The sequence below is a fragment of the Amphiprion ocellaris genome, chromosome 16, assembly GCF_022539595.1.
Source record: "Amphiprion ocellaris isolate individual 3 ecotype Okinawa chromosome 16, ASM2253959v1, whole genome shotgun sequence".
NCBI lineage: Eukaryota > Metazoa > Chordata > Actinopteri > Pomacentridae > Amphiprion > Amphiprion ocellaris.
In genome coordinates this window covers 2,859,492-2,880,104 of record NC_072781.1, presented here as the reverse complement: position 1 = coordinate 2,880,104, position 20,613 = coordinate 2,859,492, and the positions used below count along the sequence as shown (strand labels likewise).

Here is a 20,613-nt window from a genome sequence, read left to right as displayed (position 1 = left end):
ATAAAATGTTGTCATATTTACGTAAAATGCTCAGACACTTGAAATGTTTGTTTGTGAGTCTTAACATCCTTCACTTATGAAACTATAAACACTGATTACAGGAGATTAAATGACACTGAATCAGTTATTCTGTTTATGTGTCGACCAAACAATGGAAATCTTTTGCTATTAATGTTATTGAACTGTAGCTGTTAGCTGTAAAATATGAACACAAACATGATTCTGGTGAAGCAAATAAATCCAGACACTCAGTGAAACATGTCGCTTTTACACTTTATTGTTTAAGTTGTTACAAAAAAGTGTTTGCTGGAAACATTCGTTGCTTTCGCCTTTTACAAGCACAAAGACGTCCCCGGACAGGAGGAGAAGAAGAGCGAGTGGAGGACGGCAGGACAGACGGACAGACAGACGGACAGACAGAGACGTGTGTTTGTGTTACAATAAGAGGGCTGAAATAACAGTAGAGAGACGTGGAGAGCCCTTAATCACACACTTTACCCACAGAGTCCATGAAACCAAAACTAAACCGGATGAAGGACACAAATATCTGAACCCAGAATAGACTTTTGAACTTGTGAGGTATCCTCAGAAGACCTAGCAGTGTGTGTGTGTGTGTGTGTGTGTGTGTGTGTGTGCAGACGTGACACAGGTCATTGTGTTTCTCCCTGAGGTGACTTAGTGTGTTGCAGTCTGAGGATCTGGAGAGCTACAGATGAACGCACACAAACTGCACACATACAATCATCATGAATGCATAAATTACAATCTCTCTCTCCCACACACACACACACACACTCACACACTCACACACACGCTACTTATACCTGCAGATAGGACTGTGTTCAGAGCTCACACACACCTGGAGCTGTGTGTGTGGAAGTGGCTGGTCAGTAAAGCTGCTTCTGTTGGAGGTTTCTGCAGCTGGAGTGTGCCAGCGTGCTCGGTGTGTGTGTTGTGTGTGTGTTGTGTGTTTGCAGCAGGAGGACGTGTGCTTCCATGTAAAGAGCAAAACATCAGGACCGCCTCCTCTGAGCTTTGTGTGTGCTGGTTTAGAGGTAGTAAGAGGGTGTCATGGCTACTTTATTTATGCATTTCATGTGGAAGTTAGAAACAGAAGCTGATAAAATATCTGCAGCAGCTGTTTCTGCTTTTTTAATCATATTTCCTGCAGTTCTTCAAAAAACTTAATTTGTGATTTTCTAATTCAGGTAGAGAATTAATTTATGTGTAAATCGGTTGCTAGGAAATGTGTAGTGTCCAATCAAAAGCAATCAGCTGTAAAAGCAGCATTACAGGTTCAGGGCCCGAGCTGAGCTGCCAGTCCATAATATCTGTAAATGTAAATGAGCGTGTTTCAGAGTCAGAAAAAGTGGTGTGGTTTAATACAAGAGGGAAATAAAGAATCACACTAACCTATCTGGTTGTGATTGGTCCATTTTGTCATTTAGGTCAAACACGTTTTCAGTCGAAACAGATTTTATATTAGCAAGCTAACATTAGCTGCTTTTTAAATATTTAACAGCTTTATACAAACTCTTTTAAAGCTGTTTTTATTTAGATAAACATTTCTGTTCTAGCTAGACTTAGTCTGAACATACATTATTTCTGTTTAGATTGCTGCCAGTCGTCTAACTTTATCTGTTCTTCTTGAATCGAAACAAACGTAACATAAAAACTAGCACATACATCACTGTCGCTGTTAGTTTTTGTCTTCTAATGTGCTGTTTTTGCATCCGTTTGTCTGTTCTGTTGAATGTAGACTCAGATTCTGAAGCTGAGAGCTGAATGAGAATAGTTTTAAATCAAATGCACACTAGACATGATCACATATTTATCTGGTTTGTACATCAGTTCATGTAATGCAGATGCTTCTTTTTCAGGCCTTTTCATATAAATAAACTACTGCTGAGTAAATCTGTCATCATTTCAGATTACATAGCTGTTTACGTTATGTTTAAAATCATAGTTTGGGTCCACAGGTGGCCTTTCAGGAGTCTACTCTTCATTTAATAACAGCATAACATGCCCTCAAACAAAGAAACGTGAATAATTCTTGTGATTAAAATGTCATTTTGATATAAAAACAATGAACTGATTAGCCCTCTTGGAAGGTATTACAGAGCTAATACAGTATAAAAACGCTAACAGTTCTCATTGTAGTTTGTAGTTTATGAAAATAAAAGTAAGAAGAGGCAGTCCTGGTATTTTGTTCTCACACTGTGGAGCTCGTCGCCCCTAAAACGCTCCAGATTAACATGAAGCCCGGGTAAAACACACATCCATACAGAGGATCAGCAGCTTGAAGCCACATGTGTGTTTGTGTGACTTTATCAGACCTGAGTCAAACAGCTACAGTTGGGTTGTTTTGGTTTTTTTGCTTGTTGTATCAGATGGAGCTTCGTGAACTGAGAAAATTCAGGCCGGAAAAAGAAACGCACTGAAGCTGACTCAGTTTGGATCATCTGTGCATCGTCATGTCTGAATAAAACACGTCGTTATCAGCCTGCAGGACTCACGGTGACAAGAGGAGCATTTCTCAATACTGGCAGGAGGAAAATTCCAAAAAAGCCCTCAGTCCAAGGCTAAAATTGATAAATTAATACTGCTCAGAATACTGGAATGTGTCTGGCTAAATATTGACCACCGTTCTTGAGATAACTGAAAACAAGTTGAGCCCCAAACATCACAGCAGCCGATAAAACATCGTCCACACAGAGGTGCTGCTGCAGATTTAACCCTAACAGAATCTTCTGTTATTTCTGTGTCATGGCTCCTCCTCTTTAATGTAATAGAAAGCATTTGACCAGGGCTGGTTAGAGAGAGAGAGAGAGAGAGAGAGTGTGTGTGTGTGTGTGTGTGTGTGTGTGTGTGTGTGTGTGTGTGTGTGTGTGTGTGTGTGTGTGTGTGTGTGTGTGTGTGTGTGTAGCTACATGGCTGCGTTTTCATGGCTGTGATCAGGAAAGAGTCTCTCACCCACAGAGCGACGTTTCAGTGGGACTTTAAAGGGAGGGAGCGCTCATAAAGACTCCCGTAACGCTTCAGGAGGTTTCTGTTCCAAATCTATTGCTCTGAACGCTCGAAAGGCCGAGGTGAGAGAGAACAACTACTCAGGGTTTAACACACAACGTGAGCCAGAGGAAGGGGAGTATAAATACGGTGAACATGGGGGAAGGACACGGAACGGAACCCTCAGAACACACCGAAAACTTTATATCTGAGTAACAATATATGGAGTTTTTCAAATTAAAATGCTAAATAGAACTGAAGTTAGGCATATCTGACAGATAAAGGATGAAGCGATGATCCTGGGCCATAAATAGACTTCTTTGTTTAAATTAGCTTTCAGAGATGTACACAGATGAATACAATAAACAGGAATAAAAACCGCATGTTAGTAGTTCAGATAAATACTGTTGTTAAAAGTTTACCCAGCAGTGTTCTTTGTTTGGTTTTTGTGTCTCTGGTTTCACATGAAAATATAGAAATCTTTGTTTGTCATTCATGAAAAAGCAATACAAAGGTCACTTAAAAATGAGAAAGAGACAAGAAGTCCAGAAAACAGTTTATATCTGAACTGCAGGGAAACAAACAGATCTGGGTAGGTCCGTGGTTATAAAACGCAGGATCCGAGTGTTCTCCCTGCATCTCCACCAGGATTGCTGGAGGCCCCGCTAGTCGAGGGGCCCCTGGAAGATGAGTCTGACGAAGCCCTGCTCCCCACTCAGCTGCTGGGCACAGAAGGGGCAGGCGGCGTGGAAGGTGTGGGTGCCGTGAGGGAGAGGGATCTGACTCCAGAAGGCCGCCGTCTTGTCCGAGCAGACGTGGCCGCAGGGGTTGAAGGCGTGAGTGGGCGGCGCCGCGTCCACGTAGAAGCCGGCCTCGCAGCCCAGCCACAGGGGCACGTAGGGCCCTTTAGCCCGACACATGGGGCACTCCCGGCTGCGGCCCTCCCGGCCCTCCCTCTCCTCGCGGTGGTTGCCCCAGTTGTGGTAGCCGTGCACGTGGCCGCACTGCAGGTAGACCCAGGGCTGCTTCTCGTCCGGTGTGTCCTTGCGGCGCATGGAGGGGAAGGCCAGCGTGTTGAAGCCCACCGGACACTGAGGACGGGCCGCGTTGATCTCCTGCCGCAGCGCCTCCAGGTGTTTGAGGGTGGGAGTGCGTGCCAGGCCGTCAGCAGTGCGCCACAACAGCGTCGCTCCGCAAAGGTCGATGAGAGAACCGTCAACCAGCTCCTGAGACTCAGACTCCACCTGGAACAAAGACACAGACACTGAGTTAACAAAATACCCAACAGGATGAACTGACTGCCTTTTATTACTATAAATAATAATATTACACTATTAGGGCTGCACAGTAGAGTGGTGGTTAGCACTGTTGCCTTGCAGCTAGAAGATCCGTGGTTCACGTCCCGGCCTTCCCAGGAAATTTCTGCATGGAGTTTGCATGTTCTCCATGTGCATACGTGGGTTTTCTCCAGCTTCCTCCCAAAGTCCAAAAACATGCTGGGGTTAATTATGATGATTCTAAATTTCCTGTAGGTGTGAATGTGAGTGTGTTTCTCTCTATATGTAGCCCTGTGATAGACTGGTGACCAGTCCAGTTCACCCAGAGTCAGCTGGGATAGACTTCAGCCCCCCACGACCCTAAAGAGGATGAAGTGGTGTACAGATGATGGATGGATGATTTTATTATGACACACAGCTGTAGCCTGGATTTTTAGAAATACTAATAAATTGTAATTTCATTCCCCAATTTTATCATTTTGGTGCTGATTAAAGCTTCTTTAGGGGCTCTAAAACTTCGTCTAAGCAGAAAAAACCCTGAATGTGACCAGTGGCTGGGACAACATGTGGCCTGCTGTAAATATGAAGCCTTGATGTTTGTAGTGACAGTCTGACGACAGTAGGTGGCGGTGTAACATTTCTATTATCTGCCTGAGAGGAGGCAAAGCACTGACAGCTGGAGGCAGATGACATGAGGAAACTGGGGAACAGAAAGGTCAGATCATCACGGTGGGAAATTCCAGGTTTAGATAAACTGGAGGAAGAAAAACAAGAGGATGGACAGAAAGAGCCTGAGAGGGGAAAGGAAGGGAAAGTCCTGAAACGTGACAGACTATTTTTATAAAGTGATCCAGAGCTGAGGGGAGGGGCGGCTCCAGGGGTCTGGTGACATCATAACGCTGATGCTGAGGTCACACATCAATGCAGCAGCAGCAGCAGCAGCTTCACTCCGCCTCCAGCTGACAGCTTCTAACCTTCATGTATCCTGGGAGCGCTCGCTCAGTGCACGTGTGCCCTTTGTCACTGTGATGCAGTAACACACACGCACGCACGCACGCACGCACGCACGCACGCACGCACGCACGCACGCACGCACGCACGCACGCACGCACGCACGCACGCACGCACACACACACACACACACACACACCTGCCCAGTAAAACCACAACAAGCTGCTCACTGGAACGCTGAGGGTTTGGTGTTTGGAGGGAAACAGTGGTTGTCTTTAGTTCTCAGATGTTTGGATGATTTCAAACCAAGCTGCTCCTCCAATCATTAACCCTCGTGTCGTCCTGCGGGTCAAAATTAACCCATTTTAAAGTTTGAAAATGTGGAGAAAAAATATATATTTTCACAGTGAAACTTCTGATGTCCACATTTTCAACATTTTTGGGAAATCTCTGAACATTTTTTGGTGGAAAAAAAAATGTTAAAAATGTTTCTTAAGAACATTCACAAAAAAATCAACCAAAATCCAGCAAGTTTTACTGATATATATGGCATCACTTTAGATATTTTTAGGATTTTTTCTGAAGATTTTTACTCATTTTTTGAAAATATTTACAAGAATTTTCTTGTCAAATTTGGGAGATTTTTTATTTATTTTTAAATAAAACTTTGAAGGGAAACTTTTAAGGAATCTTCTTCCTGAAGGTCTTGCAAATTTTCAGAAATTTGGGGAATTTTTTTGCTGAATTTTTGTATTTTTTTCCGACAAGGAAAGAATATTTTTTGGTGCCCATAAATGAGGACAGCAGGAGGGTTAACCGACCGCCTCGTCCAAAATAAATCAGTCACATATCGACAGTATGATCCGTTTGTGTTCTCCATATATGATGACACTCCAGCTCCATGATGCCTGAGCTCTGGGTCGGTTTAATCCACGAAAACATCGACACAAACTCACCTCGACTCACTTCTATTTAATCACACTGAAGCAGATCATTTATCAGCATCAAAGCTGGAATTAAACTCAGCAGGAGCTCCGACCCTCTTTTACTATCCTTCACAAAAACCCCACAGCAGGCAGCATATGTGTGTGTGTGTGTGTGTGTGTGGGTGTGTGTGTGTGTGTGTGTGTGTGTGTGTGTGTGTGTGTGTGTGTGTGTGTGTGTGTGTGTGTGTGTGTGTACTGTAAGATATTCACACTGCAGAAGGGCAACCAGCTGACTGAGTTTACCCAAAAGCCTAAACACAACTCATCTGTCCCTCACAACAACTACAACAAGTATCCCCTGGTGACGGCTCACACACAACCTCACAAACAGATCTGTCATTTTTCTGCTATTTTTAGCCTAAATCAGGATCAGAAACAAGCTAAAGGTCGTCGGTTACAAGAAGAAAAGCTCAGGTGCCTTTTAACACTCACCAGTTAGCCGGAGAGCTTTTATCAGACCTGCTGAGTCTACTTTTTCCCTCCATTCAATCAGAATGTCCTTCAGATGTTAACCTCCACTGGAGCAGCTCTTCCATTCAGAGAGACTTTCAGAGGCACTGAAACCAGACTGCAAAGCTGAAAGTCGCGATTAAAATGACTTAATAATCCTTAAAGTCCAGCTGAAATCATATTAATTGTCCCTTTTACTGTCAAAACCAATATGAGTGGTTTAAACCATGGTGTTATCAGTAAATATAGTGGAGATATCTGCAGTATTTCTGATGCAGCCTGTTGATGGACAGCAGCTGTCATTCCTGCTGTGTTGTTAGCGGTGAAGAATCGGGACAATAACAGGATCTAAACAGTCTGATATGACATTTACAAGCAGCTTAATGAGCGCCTGAGCTGTGCACGTTTCCCTGGTGGTAATAATAATAATAATAATAATAATAATAATAATAATAATAATAATAATAATAATAATAATAATAATAATAATAATAATAATAATAATAATAATAATAATAATAATAAATGTATTTCAGTCAAAGTGCTGTACATAGAGAGCTGAAACAATAAAAGGACATCAGTAAAACAGTAAACCAGTGGGTCTTCAGCTTTGTTTTAAATCCATCAGTAGATTCCTGCCTGATTTCAACAGCTAGACTGTTTCAGAAAGAAAAAACCCGTTCCCCAACCATCTTTCTACAGACTTTTGGGTCCCTTGGAAATGCAAAACACGAGTGTGGACATACGGGTTCACCAGATTGGACAGGTACGATGGGACAATTCCATTTACACTTTATCCGTTAGCAGCAGCACCTTCAAGTCTGCTCTAACCCGAACAGGTAGCCAGTGCAGAGAGACTCATATCTACTAGAGCTGCTGGTTCTGGACCATCTGTAGACCACCAAGGCTCTTCTCTGGTGATAAAAGGACATTACAGTAATCTAAACATGACCAAACAACAGCATGAATGAAGACCTCAGCCTCCAACAGAATCGGTCTAATCTTGGCGATGAGATGGAAAAAGGCCCTCTGGTCGCCTCTTTAACCATCGTGTCGTCCTGCGGGTCAAAATTGACCCGTTTTAAAGTTTGAAAATGTGGGAAAAAAATATATTTTCACAGTAAAACTTCTGATGTCCACATTTTCAACATTTTTGGGAAATCTTTCAACATTTTTTGGTGGGAAAAAAAATGTTTCTTAATAACATTCAGATCAAAAATCAACCAAAATCCAGTGAAATTCGCTGGATTTTGGTTGATTTTTTGGTGAATGTTCTTACAGAAATTATTAGAACCTAAAACAAACAAATGTAATTCAAAGTGTATCTACAGATTTGTAGTACTATCTCTGTGACACAACAAAAATGACCGCAGTGCGTTGAATCCACTCTCTTAAACCCCATAATGTTCTGATACTGAACATAAAGGCCACAGCTTGTCAATGAGTGTGAAATAATGAGTGGTCTGTATAGCGGTGGATAATGTATGAGTGGTTGACTCTGGATGGTAAAGGGCAGGTGGAGATAAGACAGACCTGAGGACAGGTGGGCCGCCAGATAAAGAGACGGGTTAACATTTCAGCTGCTGATGATGTAGAAGTCGAGGACAGAAAGATGGAGAGGAGGAAGGAAGAGGAGGAAGAATAAGGACCTGATTAAACGCACCACCAGCATCTGAAATCCAATCAGATGAAAGCCTCAGGTGGCCTTGCTGACGAGACGGGGGGAGCGCTGTGATTGGCTGAGAGGCTGTGACATCAGCTAGAGGATCCCTTACTAGGTCTTGTTACACACAGCTCTGATAGACGGACCTGTTGCCATGGCGACGGCATCCCAGTAACCTCCTGGCGGTGCTAAGTCTCCTGCTGCCAGAGTGACAGAGTCGGGACGCGAGTGTGAAAAAGTACGAGACGGTGTGAGAGAAATACAGGATGGAAGGGAAGGAGTTGTGTTTCTACCTTTGATTGGCAGCAGAGATGTAGAGGAGGAGACAGAAAGTGAGATCCAACTGTTACACTAACCACCACAGTGCTTTCTTCATTTTAAAGCAGCTATAATCTGTATTTCTATCATCACAATGTACCATGTATTAACCTATAAACAATGAGAAAACATGGAGGTTCAGTAGACTGATGACCAAAACCTGCAGCTCTCCTCTGCTTTATGAGGCTGGACAGCAGATTTCATCACTCCCAGAGCATGTTTTAGTCCACAGGAGGGAACAGTTTCCGTGAAAAGCTTTGTTACGGCCACAGGTAATTGTGTGCCGTCTTGTTTCTGGGCTGGATTCCTTTTGGATCTCTGTGTGGATAGATGTCCTGTGTGGGTCCAGCTGTGGCTGCTTTCTGAGCCTCTCCAGAACCCAGCTGCCAGCCATCTCAACTGATGAGTCCGGAGTAGAAGACCTGCACTCCAGCCTTGTTCTCCCCACCTCCTGACCCGTCTAACTGGGTCACCATCCAGTTCCGTTCCACCTTCAGACCACCGGGCGCAGCCATCACCACACCTGAAGAGTATTTATCTGCAACCAGGGTCTCAGTCGAGGCAGCTGGTATCTGTGACCAGTTCTCCTTGGTGCTTCTTTGTGATTTGTTTGTATTCCTGTGTGGTCCGTCGGTTCCGTAGCCACTGAGGGGTGACTACGGACATTTAGAGCTTCTGTTGGCGGCTGCTCCAGTCTTAGTGGAGACTGTGGCTCCTGTTAGCAGTCCGCTACCTTCGGGAAGAAGCTATTTGTAACTTGAGTCTTCATGTATTGTGTGTGTGTTTAGAGGCACCAGTTTTATTTAGTTAGTTCTGCGCACTGCTTGTATTGTTTCTGTTTGTGGTGTGTGTTGCTACTGTGTTTGTGTTTGGCTAGATTAGACACTCTGTCAGCCTTCGTTTGGCTGTATTTTGTTCTTTGATTTAGGAGCCAGTCCTGTTTTCTTTGATCACTGTTAAATTTGCTACTGAGCAATAAATTCCTTTACCTGAACCAATAATATCTGGTGGTTTTTGTTACATCCAGCTGACCCTAGAGGTTGGATCGGAACAGCTTTAACCCTCGTGTCGTCCTGCAGGTGAAAATTGACCTGTTTTAAAGTTTGAAAATGTGGGGGAAAAATATTTTCACAGTGAAACTTCTGATGTCCACATTTTCAACATTTTTGGGAAATCTTTGAACATTTTTTGGTGGAAAAAAGAAATGTTAAAAATGTTTCTTAAGAACATTCACAAAAAATCAACCAAAATCCAGTGAATTTCGCTGGATTTTGGTTGATTTTTTCTGAATGTTCTTAAAGAAAATATTAGAAGTTTTACTGATATATATGGAATCATTTTAGATATTTTTAGGATTTTTTTGGAAGATTTTTACTCATTTTTTGAAAATAATTTACAAGAATTTTCTTGCCAAATTTGGGGGATTTTTAAAAAAAAAAAAACTTATAAGGGAAACTTTTAAGGAATTATTGGAATTTTCTTCCTGGAGGTTTTGCAAATTTTCAGAAATTTGTGGAATTTTTTTGCTGAACTTTTGGATTTTTTTCAGACAAAGAAACAATGTTTTTTTGGGTGCCCATAAGTGAAGACCACAGGAGGGTTAAAAACTCATTGAACGATCCCTGCTCAGCCACACAGCCGGAGCAGCTGATGGACACAGTGGAGTGTTTAGCAGTGAGATGAATAAAGACGTCTCTGAGGGGTTGGTGGAGGCTGCTGGAGAGGACGCTGTAATAGATGTGGTGCATGTTTTCTCACCATCTTTCCCCGCTGCTGTGCCGATCGGGTTTCCCTCAGGGTGAAGACGTTGCCGCAGACGGAGATTTCCCTCCAGACGCCCGGTTTGGAGTCCTGGGTGAAGCCGTTGCGAGGATGCATCACCAGCACGCCGTTGGTGGTCAGACCGTCCATCTGACCGTCGGACGTCTTCCACTTAGCAGCTTTCTCCTGAAGCAAACGGAAATGGGAAGGTGTGATATAAATTCATACGTATGTCATGCATGATTACTTTTCATTGGAGGCCCTTGTCCTCTATCCAGGAAGTGTTCTCCACTAGAACCAGGAAGAGGGAACATCATCACTCACCCTGGATATAAACTGTTCTCCTCCCTCCCCTCCAGCAGACGCTACAGAACCATGTTCACTGAGACCACCACAGAACAGCTTCTTCCCCACTGCCAGAACCCTGATAAACAGCCGAGCCGTTCCTCCACACCTGTACAGTATTCCAGTGGATATGTACAGTACCTCTCGCTCTATGAACAGCATTCTCTGCTTTTAACACTTTTTGTTTATTATTATTCTCTTTCCTTATTCCTAGGGTGACATCAACAGTCCTTGTACGTTGCGTACGTACTTGAGCATTAACCCCCTTGACGCCTGAATTTATTTAGAAATAAATAAAAAACATTTTTTTTCTGTTTTAGCTTTCCAGCTGATGCTAAAATAAGTGGAGATTGTTAATTTATCTATTACAAATAGAGAAGAGATACATAATAATAACAGGTATATAATAATTAGGTCCCACTCCAACCGGTCCTACCAGAAACAAGTGCTTTAAAAGGTTCCTAGGTACGTATTGAATATGCACAAACCAGCATTGGGGGAATGGATACGCTATCTCAGCTGCAGTCTCAATGAAAGTAGTATGTTGCGAATTTGCGACAGTAAGCGTCACGGGGTTAAAGCTGATTCTGATCCTGATCCTGTATCCAACATCTGTAATGCGGATATAATGTAGAGCTTTCTGTTGATGTTTTATTGGGATTTGTGCACGTGCTGCTGCCAGTAAATCAACCAAGTAAATCATAAAGAGACAGTTTCTCTCCTTTTTTATACGAGCAGAGTGTTGCCACTAAGGGCACTTTGACAGGACATCAGTTGTCCTTCGCTGTCATCAAGAAGAATGACATTAAATGGAAAATTCATGGAATAAATGAAAGATTCTGCACATATTACCAAAACCCAAGCTGTATGAGTGGTCTTTCATCCCCTATTTTCCTCTGTCTTTGTGGTTCTCTCTCCTGTCATCTTTCTGCTCTCTCACTTGCCTCCTTGTTTCTGAAGATGAAACTCACCCCTAGGAAGATGTTCTTGGACGAGTCGAAGCCGGCGGCGTAGATGCGTGCGGTGTAAGGCGGCGTGCGCTGGCACATGATGCGGCAGGCGAAGCGGGAGATGGTGCTCTGGACCGACTGGGTGTCTGCGTTGCTCTGGCTGCCGGCCACCGTGTCCGTCACCACGAAGTCTATTGGACTCTCTGTGGATCGACCGATCTGGTGGAGAGAGACGGAAAGTTTAGTCAACAATGCGGTCCATTTATGAAATGATATAATGATCTATTCCCTCTGGGGGAAGCTGGCAGGAAAAAGGACATAACAACAGATAAACAGAGACAAGCTGAATAAAGGCAGCACAATATGGAATCCATTAGAAATGAGAAGCACATTAAGAATGAAATGAAATAATGTCTGGCTGGTTGTGTTGAACTGGTAGAGCGAGAAAAGAGACATCTGACGACACACGAGTAGAGTTTTCAGTTTGCATTGTATAAAACCCATAATAACCTTGAGGATGCCGTGTACTACGATGATTCCTGTCCCTCACAGCGTCTCCATCATAATCACTGCAGCCTCCCACAGTGTTAGAGCTAGCCAGGCTAAGAACAGGACGACTTTGGAAAAAATGTTTTTGAAAGACGCTGGCTGAATAATCTGAGCTGTCCAGGAGCATTATCTTCTGTCCAAACCCAACTAAGATGAATGATGTGTTGTTGACATGTTGACATGACATTCAAGAACAAGCACTGGTGTCACTGTTCCCACAGTTCGGAAGCTGTGTTTGGGGAGTATAATGTCCCCATGAAGCCACATTAAACCATGTTTTTTGCTTATTTGTTTGCATTTTGGCAAATTGGCACTATTTAAGAATTCTGAACTATAGCAGTTTATTATTACCCGTAGAGGTACAGACAGGTGTGGATTATTCAGATACTGAGGAAAACTTAAAATCCCATCATCCCCTCATTGTTGTCATTGATTAAACCCCTAAAACTCATCCTTTTTTATCAAAGCTGCATATTAAAAAGCTGTTCTGCACGAAGGTAATCCTTTCCTGCTTTTAAATGTCTTTGATGTCCCTCTGCTCCACTGCTTCCTCCAGAATGTGCTAATCTACGAAGCCCCATCCTTTCTCCATCTACCCGTCCCCACATGCTGCAGTTCAAGCACACCAGCTCACCTACAACTCTGTTCAGAAGCTGTAAGTCGACTCTACACTACATGATGTAATTCACCCATACATGTTTGAACCAGAAACTGATTCTGAACAAGAATGATGGAAAACTCTATCCTGCCAGCTGACATAGGTTTGTTTTGAAGGTTTGTTTTGTGTGAAATCCCAGAAGTCTGAATCTGTGATTTTAAGACTGATGTTGGAGATGCTCAGCCACGGTGTTGGTAGCTCTTTTACTCGTGATGTGTCTTCCAGCACATAAAAACACCGTATGGAAATGTGAACAAGGTGAAAAATGTGGTTTACACTGGAGGGAGTCTCTAAAAACGTGATGATTCTCATTGTTTTCCTCTGATTTCTAAGCAGGATTATGGCTGTTTGGTCACGGAGGACGCTGTAAAAAGGACATCCTCATGAGTCAGAATATGTGTGTCATTCACGTGTTTTGACAAAAAGGAGGACGCAGTCGGGTTTACGGGTTTTAAACCTTAATTGTCTCTGTGAACTATGAGTCTATGTGGATCAGTGTGCCAAACCACAACAACGTCACACACCTGTCTAATTCCTCTCACACACTGTGCCTGACGTCTTTCCCTCCCCTCCACCCTTCATCTCCACCCAGCGTTGGCTGCGTCATGGTCTGAAAACGCTGCACTAACATCCTGATGATAGTCCAGCTCTGCTACAAAACCCCTGTTTAATCTGCACCAGTGAGTGGAGCAGTGCAGTGGAAAAAATCAGGACTGTAAATTGGTTGTAAAACTGCAGGCGCGGTGATAAAAGCCGGGCTGGTTACCTGGAACATGTCTGTATTGCTGTCATGGGTGTACTCCACCACCACCGTCTGGGCTCGGGACAGAGTGTAAGAGATGCTGTGCTGGTCTTTGTTGCTTATGGCCTGGAGGGACAGAAGGACAAATGGACAGATGGTTACAAAGATGGTAAAGAAAGGGAGAAACAAACAAAAGTACAGAATTTTTAAGGCTCTCAAATAAAACTCTCAAAACTGACAAGAAGACTGAGTACAAACATGTTTTATAGCAAAAAGCCCTCTGACATCTGCTCAGTGACCCTCACAGAGAACAACAGAAACACAGAGGAAAGGGTGGGGTGGGTGAGAACTTCAGGTCTGTAGTCACTGACCGGTCAGTCAGGACCACCCACAGGACAGAAAAGGACAATCGCTCTTGCAGACTCTTTAAATTACTGCAGCTGAAAGTCTGGCCTGGGTGTACAGCGGTGTGTCCTCAGAGGACACAGTAAGGACAGATGTTCAACCAGAAACACCAAAACTCCTTCCTCTCTCACACAGAAACACACCTTGAACCTCCCTGATCATTTAACAGATTTCAGCGGATCTCTTGGCAGTCTGGTAGCTGATCATGAAAACATCTGAACATGTGTTACCTTCCACTGGAGCGTTCCCATTAGGTTCTCTAATAAACCTTTGGCATGTTCCAGTTAAACGCTGTGTAAAAACCATTGTTCAAATATCTTTAACCCTCCTGTTGTCCTCATTTACAGGCACCAAAAAATACTGTTTCGTTGTCTGAAAAAAAAATCCAAAAATTCAGCAAAAAAATTCCCCAAATTTCTGAAAATTTGCAAAACCCTCAGGAAGAAAATTCCAATAATTCCTTAAAAGTTTCCCTTAAAAGTTTCCCTTAAAAGTTTTTTTTTTTTTTTTTTTTAAATTCCCCAAATTTGGCAAGAAAATTCTTGTAGTAAAAATCTTATAAAAAATTCTAAAAATATCTAAAGTGATTTCATATTTCATATATCAGTAAAACTTATAATATTTTCCTTAAGAACATTCACACACAGCGAAAGTCGCTGGATTTTGGTTGATTTTTATGTGAATGTTCTTAAGAAACATTTTCAACATTCCTTTTTTTCCACCAAAAAATGTTCAAAGATTTCCCAAAAATGTTGAAAATGTGGACATCAGAAGTTTCAGTGTGAAAATATATTTTTTTCCACATTTTCAAATTTTAAACCAGGTCAGTTTTGACCCGCAGGACGACACGAGGGTTAAAACCCTCTACAAAGCCTTGTACCTGCTTATTTTCCTTTTTCTGTTAACTCAGGGAAGCTTTGCTGAGCTTTTTCCTTTTCCTGTCTTGTTGATGGGGTGTGTGTATGTGTGTGTGCGTGTGTGTGTGTCTGTGTGCGAGTGATTCATTGTGTGGTACTTTAATATCACAGAACAAAAAGCAAACAGAGTTTCAGAAAAGCCTTTGGTGGGGCAGCAGAGGCCGAATCCACTGAACTGGGTGTGTTTCATTTAATGCTGCCAGACAAAGACAATCACACGCTCACCAAGACGGTCATGTCAGGAGAAAAGAATGCTGCTTCCTATTATTAAATGTTGATGTTATGAAAGGTTTCGTGAACAGTAAATTCAAAAACTGCCCTGAGGCATAAATCGTCACTTGTACTCTGAGTTGAGGAAACTTGCTGATGTGCAGGATTTTGATAGCAGCGGTTTTATGATTCCTGAAGTATTTGAGAGAGGACGTGTTGTGCGTTTCTGTGTGCGTTTTTGTGTGTTTCTGTGTGGATTTGTGTGTTTCTGTGTGCGTTTCTGTGTGTTTCTGTGTGCGTTTGTGTGTTTCTGTGTGGATTTGTGTGTTTTTGTGTGCGTTTCTGTGCGTTTCTGTACGTTTCTGTACGTTTCTGTGTGTTTCTGTGTGTTTTTGTGTGGATTTGTGTGTTTCTGTACGTTTCTGTGTGGATTTGTGTGTTTCTGTGTGCGTTTCTGTGTGTTTCTTTGTGGATTTGTGTGTTTCTGTGTGGATTTGTGCGTTTCACCTTGGCTGCTTGTGGAGAGCAGGCGATGTGAACTGTGCTGGGCTTCACTCCGTTCGCTTTCGGTCTCTTACAAAGTGCAAAACGGCTTTTACGTCGGCCTCGGTCCCCGTTGGGCAGAGAGCCATTGTACCTGCACGTAAACAGAAGCACACAAACACATAAACACACACATACATGCACAAAACAATAGGGCATTATTGTCTGGGCAGCTGCATAATTCACTGGAAAAACAGTCACTGTGGAAAATGCTTGAGGCTTTCTGGTGAACTCCCTCCAATGCCCTGAAGACTACCAGTACACATATATACACAAACAGCAGCCTATACTTTTCCAACATGCCTTTTTAACAACAAAAGCACATCATGTCCACATAAACAACAAAGCCCTCCAAACATAACCCCCTGAAAAGGCTGAGAAAATAAACACACAGAGACTCATTTAGCCTGATGCATGTCTGAGGAGAGGAGGATAAACAGAGGCGTTCCCTCGGACAGAATGGAGTCTCTGTGGATCTACAGCTCTGCCGCTGAGCTGCTGGATCTCTGAATGTCCTGCTTAATGCCCAAAAGTAAGAAAACATCCAGAAATCATTCATCGTCTCCATCTACTGTTCAGTTCATCAGCAGTGCGTTTCTAAACTGATCCGCCTGTAGTTGGTCAACTACAGCATTGCAGCATTCATCTATCACATACAAACCATTCATAAAAACCAAGATTTCATTCAGTGCAGCAGAATGTGTTCACTGACAACCATAAAACAACAATAAGAAGCGACTAACAAAGGAAACAGATAGAGAAACAAAGAGCACATTTCAGCACTGTAGCTGGATCAATCTATAACTGAGGATCTTTTGAAGTCCATGGGATATATCTGGCATTTATTTTGATTAAAAGTAAAAAAATCATGTTTTTTATGTTCATTATGATCATGTCTTTACAAATTCCGTAATTATTTATTATGGAAACAATCACTTATTAATAAAAAATGACTGGATATCACTAAAATGTCAACTATGTTACAAAAAGTCCTGCTATTATATATTGACTCGTCCAGAATGACTTCAAAATGATCCATAATTAGAGAAAATTAGTCCAGAATGACATGAAATATGTCCTAAATGACTCAAAAATTATCCCAAAGACACAAAAATGATCCAAAATGACGAGAAAAGATCCAAGCTGACATAAAACTTGTCAAAATTTACAAGAAAATTGTCCAAAATGACTCAAACTTGCCAGGGTCAATCTATAATTGAGGGACTTTGACTTCCATGGGATATATCTTGCATACATTTTTATTAAAAGTTAAAAACTAATGTTTGTTGTGTTCATTATGATCATGTCTTTACAAATGCCATAATTATTTATTATGGAAACAATCATATCAATAAAAAAATGACAATATCACTAAAATGTCAACTAAATAACCGTCTGAATTTAATACCAACCACCTTCTAATGAGCTAAACAATAATAAAATGAGCTGCTTCAGAAATAGTTTGGATTGTGTTCTTTTTATTAAGTTGAGATGATTCAAAACTTGTCCAAAATGACTCAAAAATTGTACAGAATGACTTGAATATGATCCACAATTACGGAAAATTAGTCCAGAATGACATGAAACTAGTCCTGAATGACTTGAAAATGATCCCAAAGACACAAAAATGATCCAAAAGCTGACAAAACTTGTTGAAATTGACAAGAAAATATATATTAACTGAGCTCCTTTGGGCTTCCAGGTAGAAACGTGTGAAGATCGTTGGATCCGTGTTTCTCTGAGCATACACAAGTTTTACTCTTTACTTCACACGTTTCAGATGAAACGTCAGCAGTGTGAAGTGATATTCCTGCTAGCAGCACCACAGCTTTATAAACATTACCGCATGCAGAAACGCTGCTCGTTACTTTAACACTGTTATGACATCCAGAAACCGCAGGAGTTATGGACTCCTCTCACTTCCAGGGTAGACTCCAACTCTGCTGGAACTCAATGAATGCAGTGTGATACTGAAAAGACATGATCAGGAACTAAACCCACGTTTGTCTTTATCAGCTACTGTAATTATCTCAGTGTGTTGAGGTTGACCAGAGATCGATAACCAATATTTGCAGTAAAATGGAAAATCCTGTTGCCATAATTTAGAATAAACACAAACTTCCAACACAAAACGTGTTTAAAAATCTATTTTTTAGTTTATATTTTACATATGATTTATTAAAACTTTTATCCTTCAGTGTTAACGGGCTCATGATGTACAACCAATCAGATAGTTTTGGGTGGAACACTGCTTGAGAATAGGACCCGACCGATATGGATTTTTTGAGGCCGATGCTGATATTTAAATAAAATAACTTCTTTTCTGGTCCCTTAACGCTTCCAACAATATTTTGTCCTTTAGTATTTGTTTAACTTTACAACAGAAAGGGATTTTCAAGTACAAAAACATGCAACAAAAGATTAAACCTCTGGGAAATGATATAACCTTAAAAAAGAGTCAGTCTATAAATGAGTTATTAAATACATATGGTCTGGTACTTCTTGTTGCTGCAGATTAGAGGTAGGTTTATTTTTTATATATATATATATATATATATATATATATATATATATATATATATATATATATATATATATATATATATATATATATATATATATATATATATATATATATATGTGTTGTATATAAGCAACGTAATGAATGAGTGAAGCTACTGTAAAACATTTCTGCAGCCCTCTGATGCCCTTTAACCTTATCAGCCGATAAATTGGTCGGGCTCTACTTGAGAGCACAGTGGTGACTGACTGATGGTGCACATTTTTAACTAATTTATTTTATCAGAATCACTAAAAAAAAAAACAATATATAATAAAGAATATCAAATTTGATTTCTTGTGTTGCATCAAAATAGTTATGGTTATGGATTTGGCTAAGTCAGCAACAACAACAAAAAAAATAATAAGTGAAAATAAAAAAATAAAAGTGTGACATTTCTTGACTCCTCCAGAACCTTCGGAGCGTGCATCACTGCCCAGAACTGTCCAAAAAACGCACAACAGAGTCACAATAACAAAAGAAAAAGCTCACACAGAGAAACCAAAGGTCAGTTCAGACAGACTGCAGACGGGTGTAACGTCTGCTCCAGTACAGCAGAACCAGTCACAGTTGGAACGCGTCTCTGACCAATCAGCCTCCAGAAACAAACCCGCCCACTGTACCGGGTCCAGTGGAGACGGAGCAGGCGGGTTGAGAGGACGTCCAGCCTGCAGCGAAGGGTTCCTCTGCTGGGATCAAACAGCGCTGGGAGGGTTTATGGGTAACCATGGTGAGGGAACAGAGCTGCGGCAACGTTTGGGAAGAGTAACCATGGCAAGAGCGTAACCATGGTGAAGTTTAGTCCGTATCCAGAGAGCAGGCAGGGCGGTCTGCTGGAGGAGGCTCCAAAGCAGCAGGTTCCCATGGGCAGCAGGAGTGTGAGCGTGTAAAAACATGTAGGCAAACTTTCAATAACAGTTGAAAGGCCAAAGGTTAGCCACCAGTCAGTGTGTGTGTTCATGAGTGTGTGTGTGTGTGTGTGTGTGTGTGTGTGTGTGTGTGTGTGTGTGTGTGTGTGTGTGCGTGCGTGCGTGCGTGTGTGTTCCCTCCAAACACTTGTAAACTAAAGCCCAGTGTGCAGCAACAAGCTACCACTTACTCAGTAAACCTATAAAAACACGCCACAGGCTGAGTCACTCCGCGTCTCTGTTTCTACGTGTTAACATTACGAGGTTATTAGACTGAAGGCTGAGGCTGCGACACGTTCAGGTTTATTATTTTAAACCTATAGAGCAGGGGTATTCAACTAAATCCCCATAAGAGGTCCAGTCAGAGAAACTGTATTAAAGGAAAGGTCCAGAACATCAGAATGTCCAACTTGAATTACTGTGACATATGTTGATGTAACCTGGTAGTTTTATTAGAATCTGCATGTGATCAATAACTTACCATCAAAACAAATAAATTCAGTAAAAACATTTAGACAACATTTATTATTAAATAACTTCTGATTTAAATGTACATCTTCAAATAAAATGCAGAACTTGAAAAAATAATGGCTGAACAACCTGAACCAACTGATATACATCTTTAGCAAAACCTAAATCTGAAAAAATGTAAACTATTGAACACTTTTACATTTCTTTCTGTCTTCTATCACTCCCTTATATCCCTGCTGCTTAATGGGAGAACAGATTCTGAATCGTGGTCTGAAAGGTGTCAGGGTTGTTCTCAGACACATCTGGAGGTTCACTGGTGAGTCTGGAACCATATTTAGTTTGGATTCTGTTCATAGTTGGGAAAGTTTCTTCCTCTCGGTGTCGCTTTATTCAGTTTTCTTTTGTGTCTGTCCTCCTCTCGTCTGGTCCGTCCCTCTCAACTGTTTTCTGAACACAGAGCTGTGATGTTCAGCGGCTGCAATGCAGAGACTTCATTGGCTGAGGAGCTTCAGGTGGGACGGCTGAACTCGTACCTAATTGGTCTGTGTTTCCTGAGCTGATAACCAACGCCGTAAACACTGGAAAAGCTGCACCAGTAAAATAGAAACAACCCGTCAAATTAAAATCCCGTTATAATTTACTGATTACAGGTCCGGGTCCATATAAGACGGTGTCTGGGTCCAGATCCAGCTAGTGAGCCCTGCTGTAGTGCTTCAAAAGTGGACATTAAATAACAAAACACGTGTTAGTCTTTGTACAGTGATATTTCCATCTTCTTAAAATTTAGATTCTGCCAATACAACACGGCTGCACACATGTAAAGTACGCAGCACTGCACTGAAAGTTCATGGCATATGTGAGGATTCAACCCACAGGTATGAAAAGAAGCATTTGCATAAACATGCCTGTGGACACACAGTTACTATGCTAATGCAGAATGTGT

The 20,613-nt window shown here is 41.8% G+C and overlaps 1 protein-coding gene across 1 annotated transcript in view; it reads right to left on the bottom strand.

Moving 5' to 3' along the window:
• Positions 1–261: 261 nt before the first annotated feature.
• peli1b (pellino E3 ubiquitin protein ligase 1b) overlaps positions 262–20,613 on the bottom strand; it is a 53,478-nt gene continuing 33,126 nt past the window's right edge. The window contains exons 3-7 of the mRNA XM_023295919.3: positions 15,696–15,825; positions 13,681–13,782; positions 11,729–11,926; positions 10,410–10,598; positions 262–4,250 (exon numbers count right to left, since the gene is read on the bottom strand). Of these exons, the coding sequence (XP_023151687.1) occupies positions 3,672–4,250; positions 10,410–10,598; positions 11,729–11,926; positions 13,681–13,782; positions 15,696–15,825 (1,198 nt within the window). The 3' untranslated portion in view covers positions 262–3,671. The remainder of the gene's footprint in view (positions 4,251–10,409; positions 10,599–11,728; positions 11,927–13,680; positions 13,783–15,695; positions 15,826–20,613) is intronic.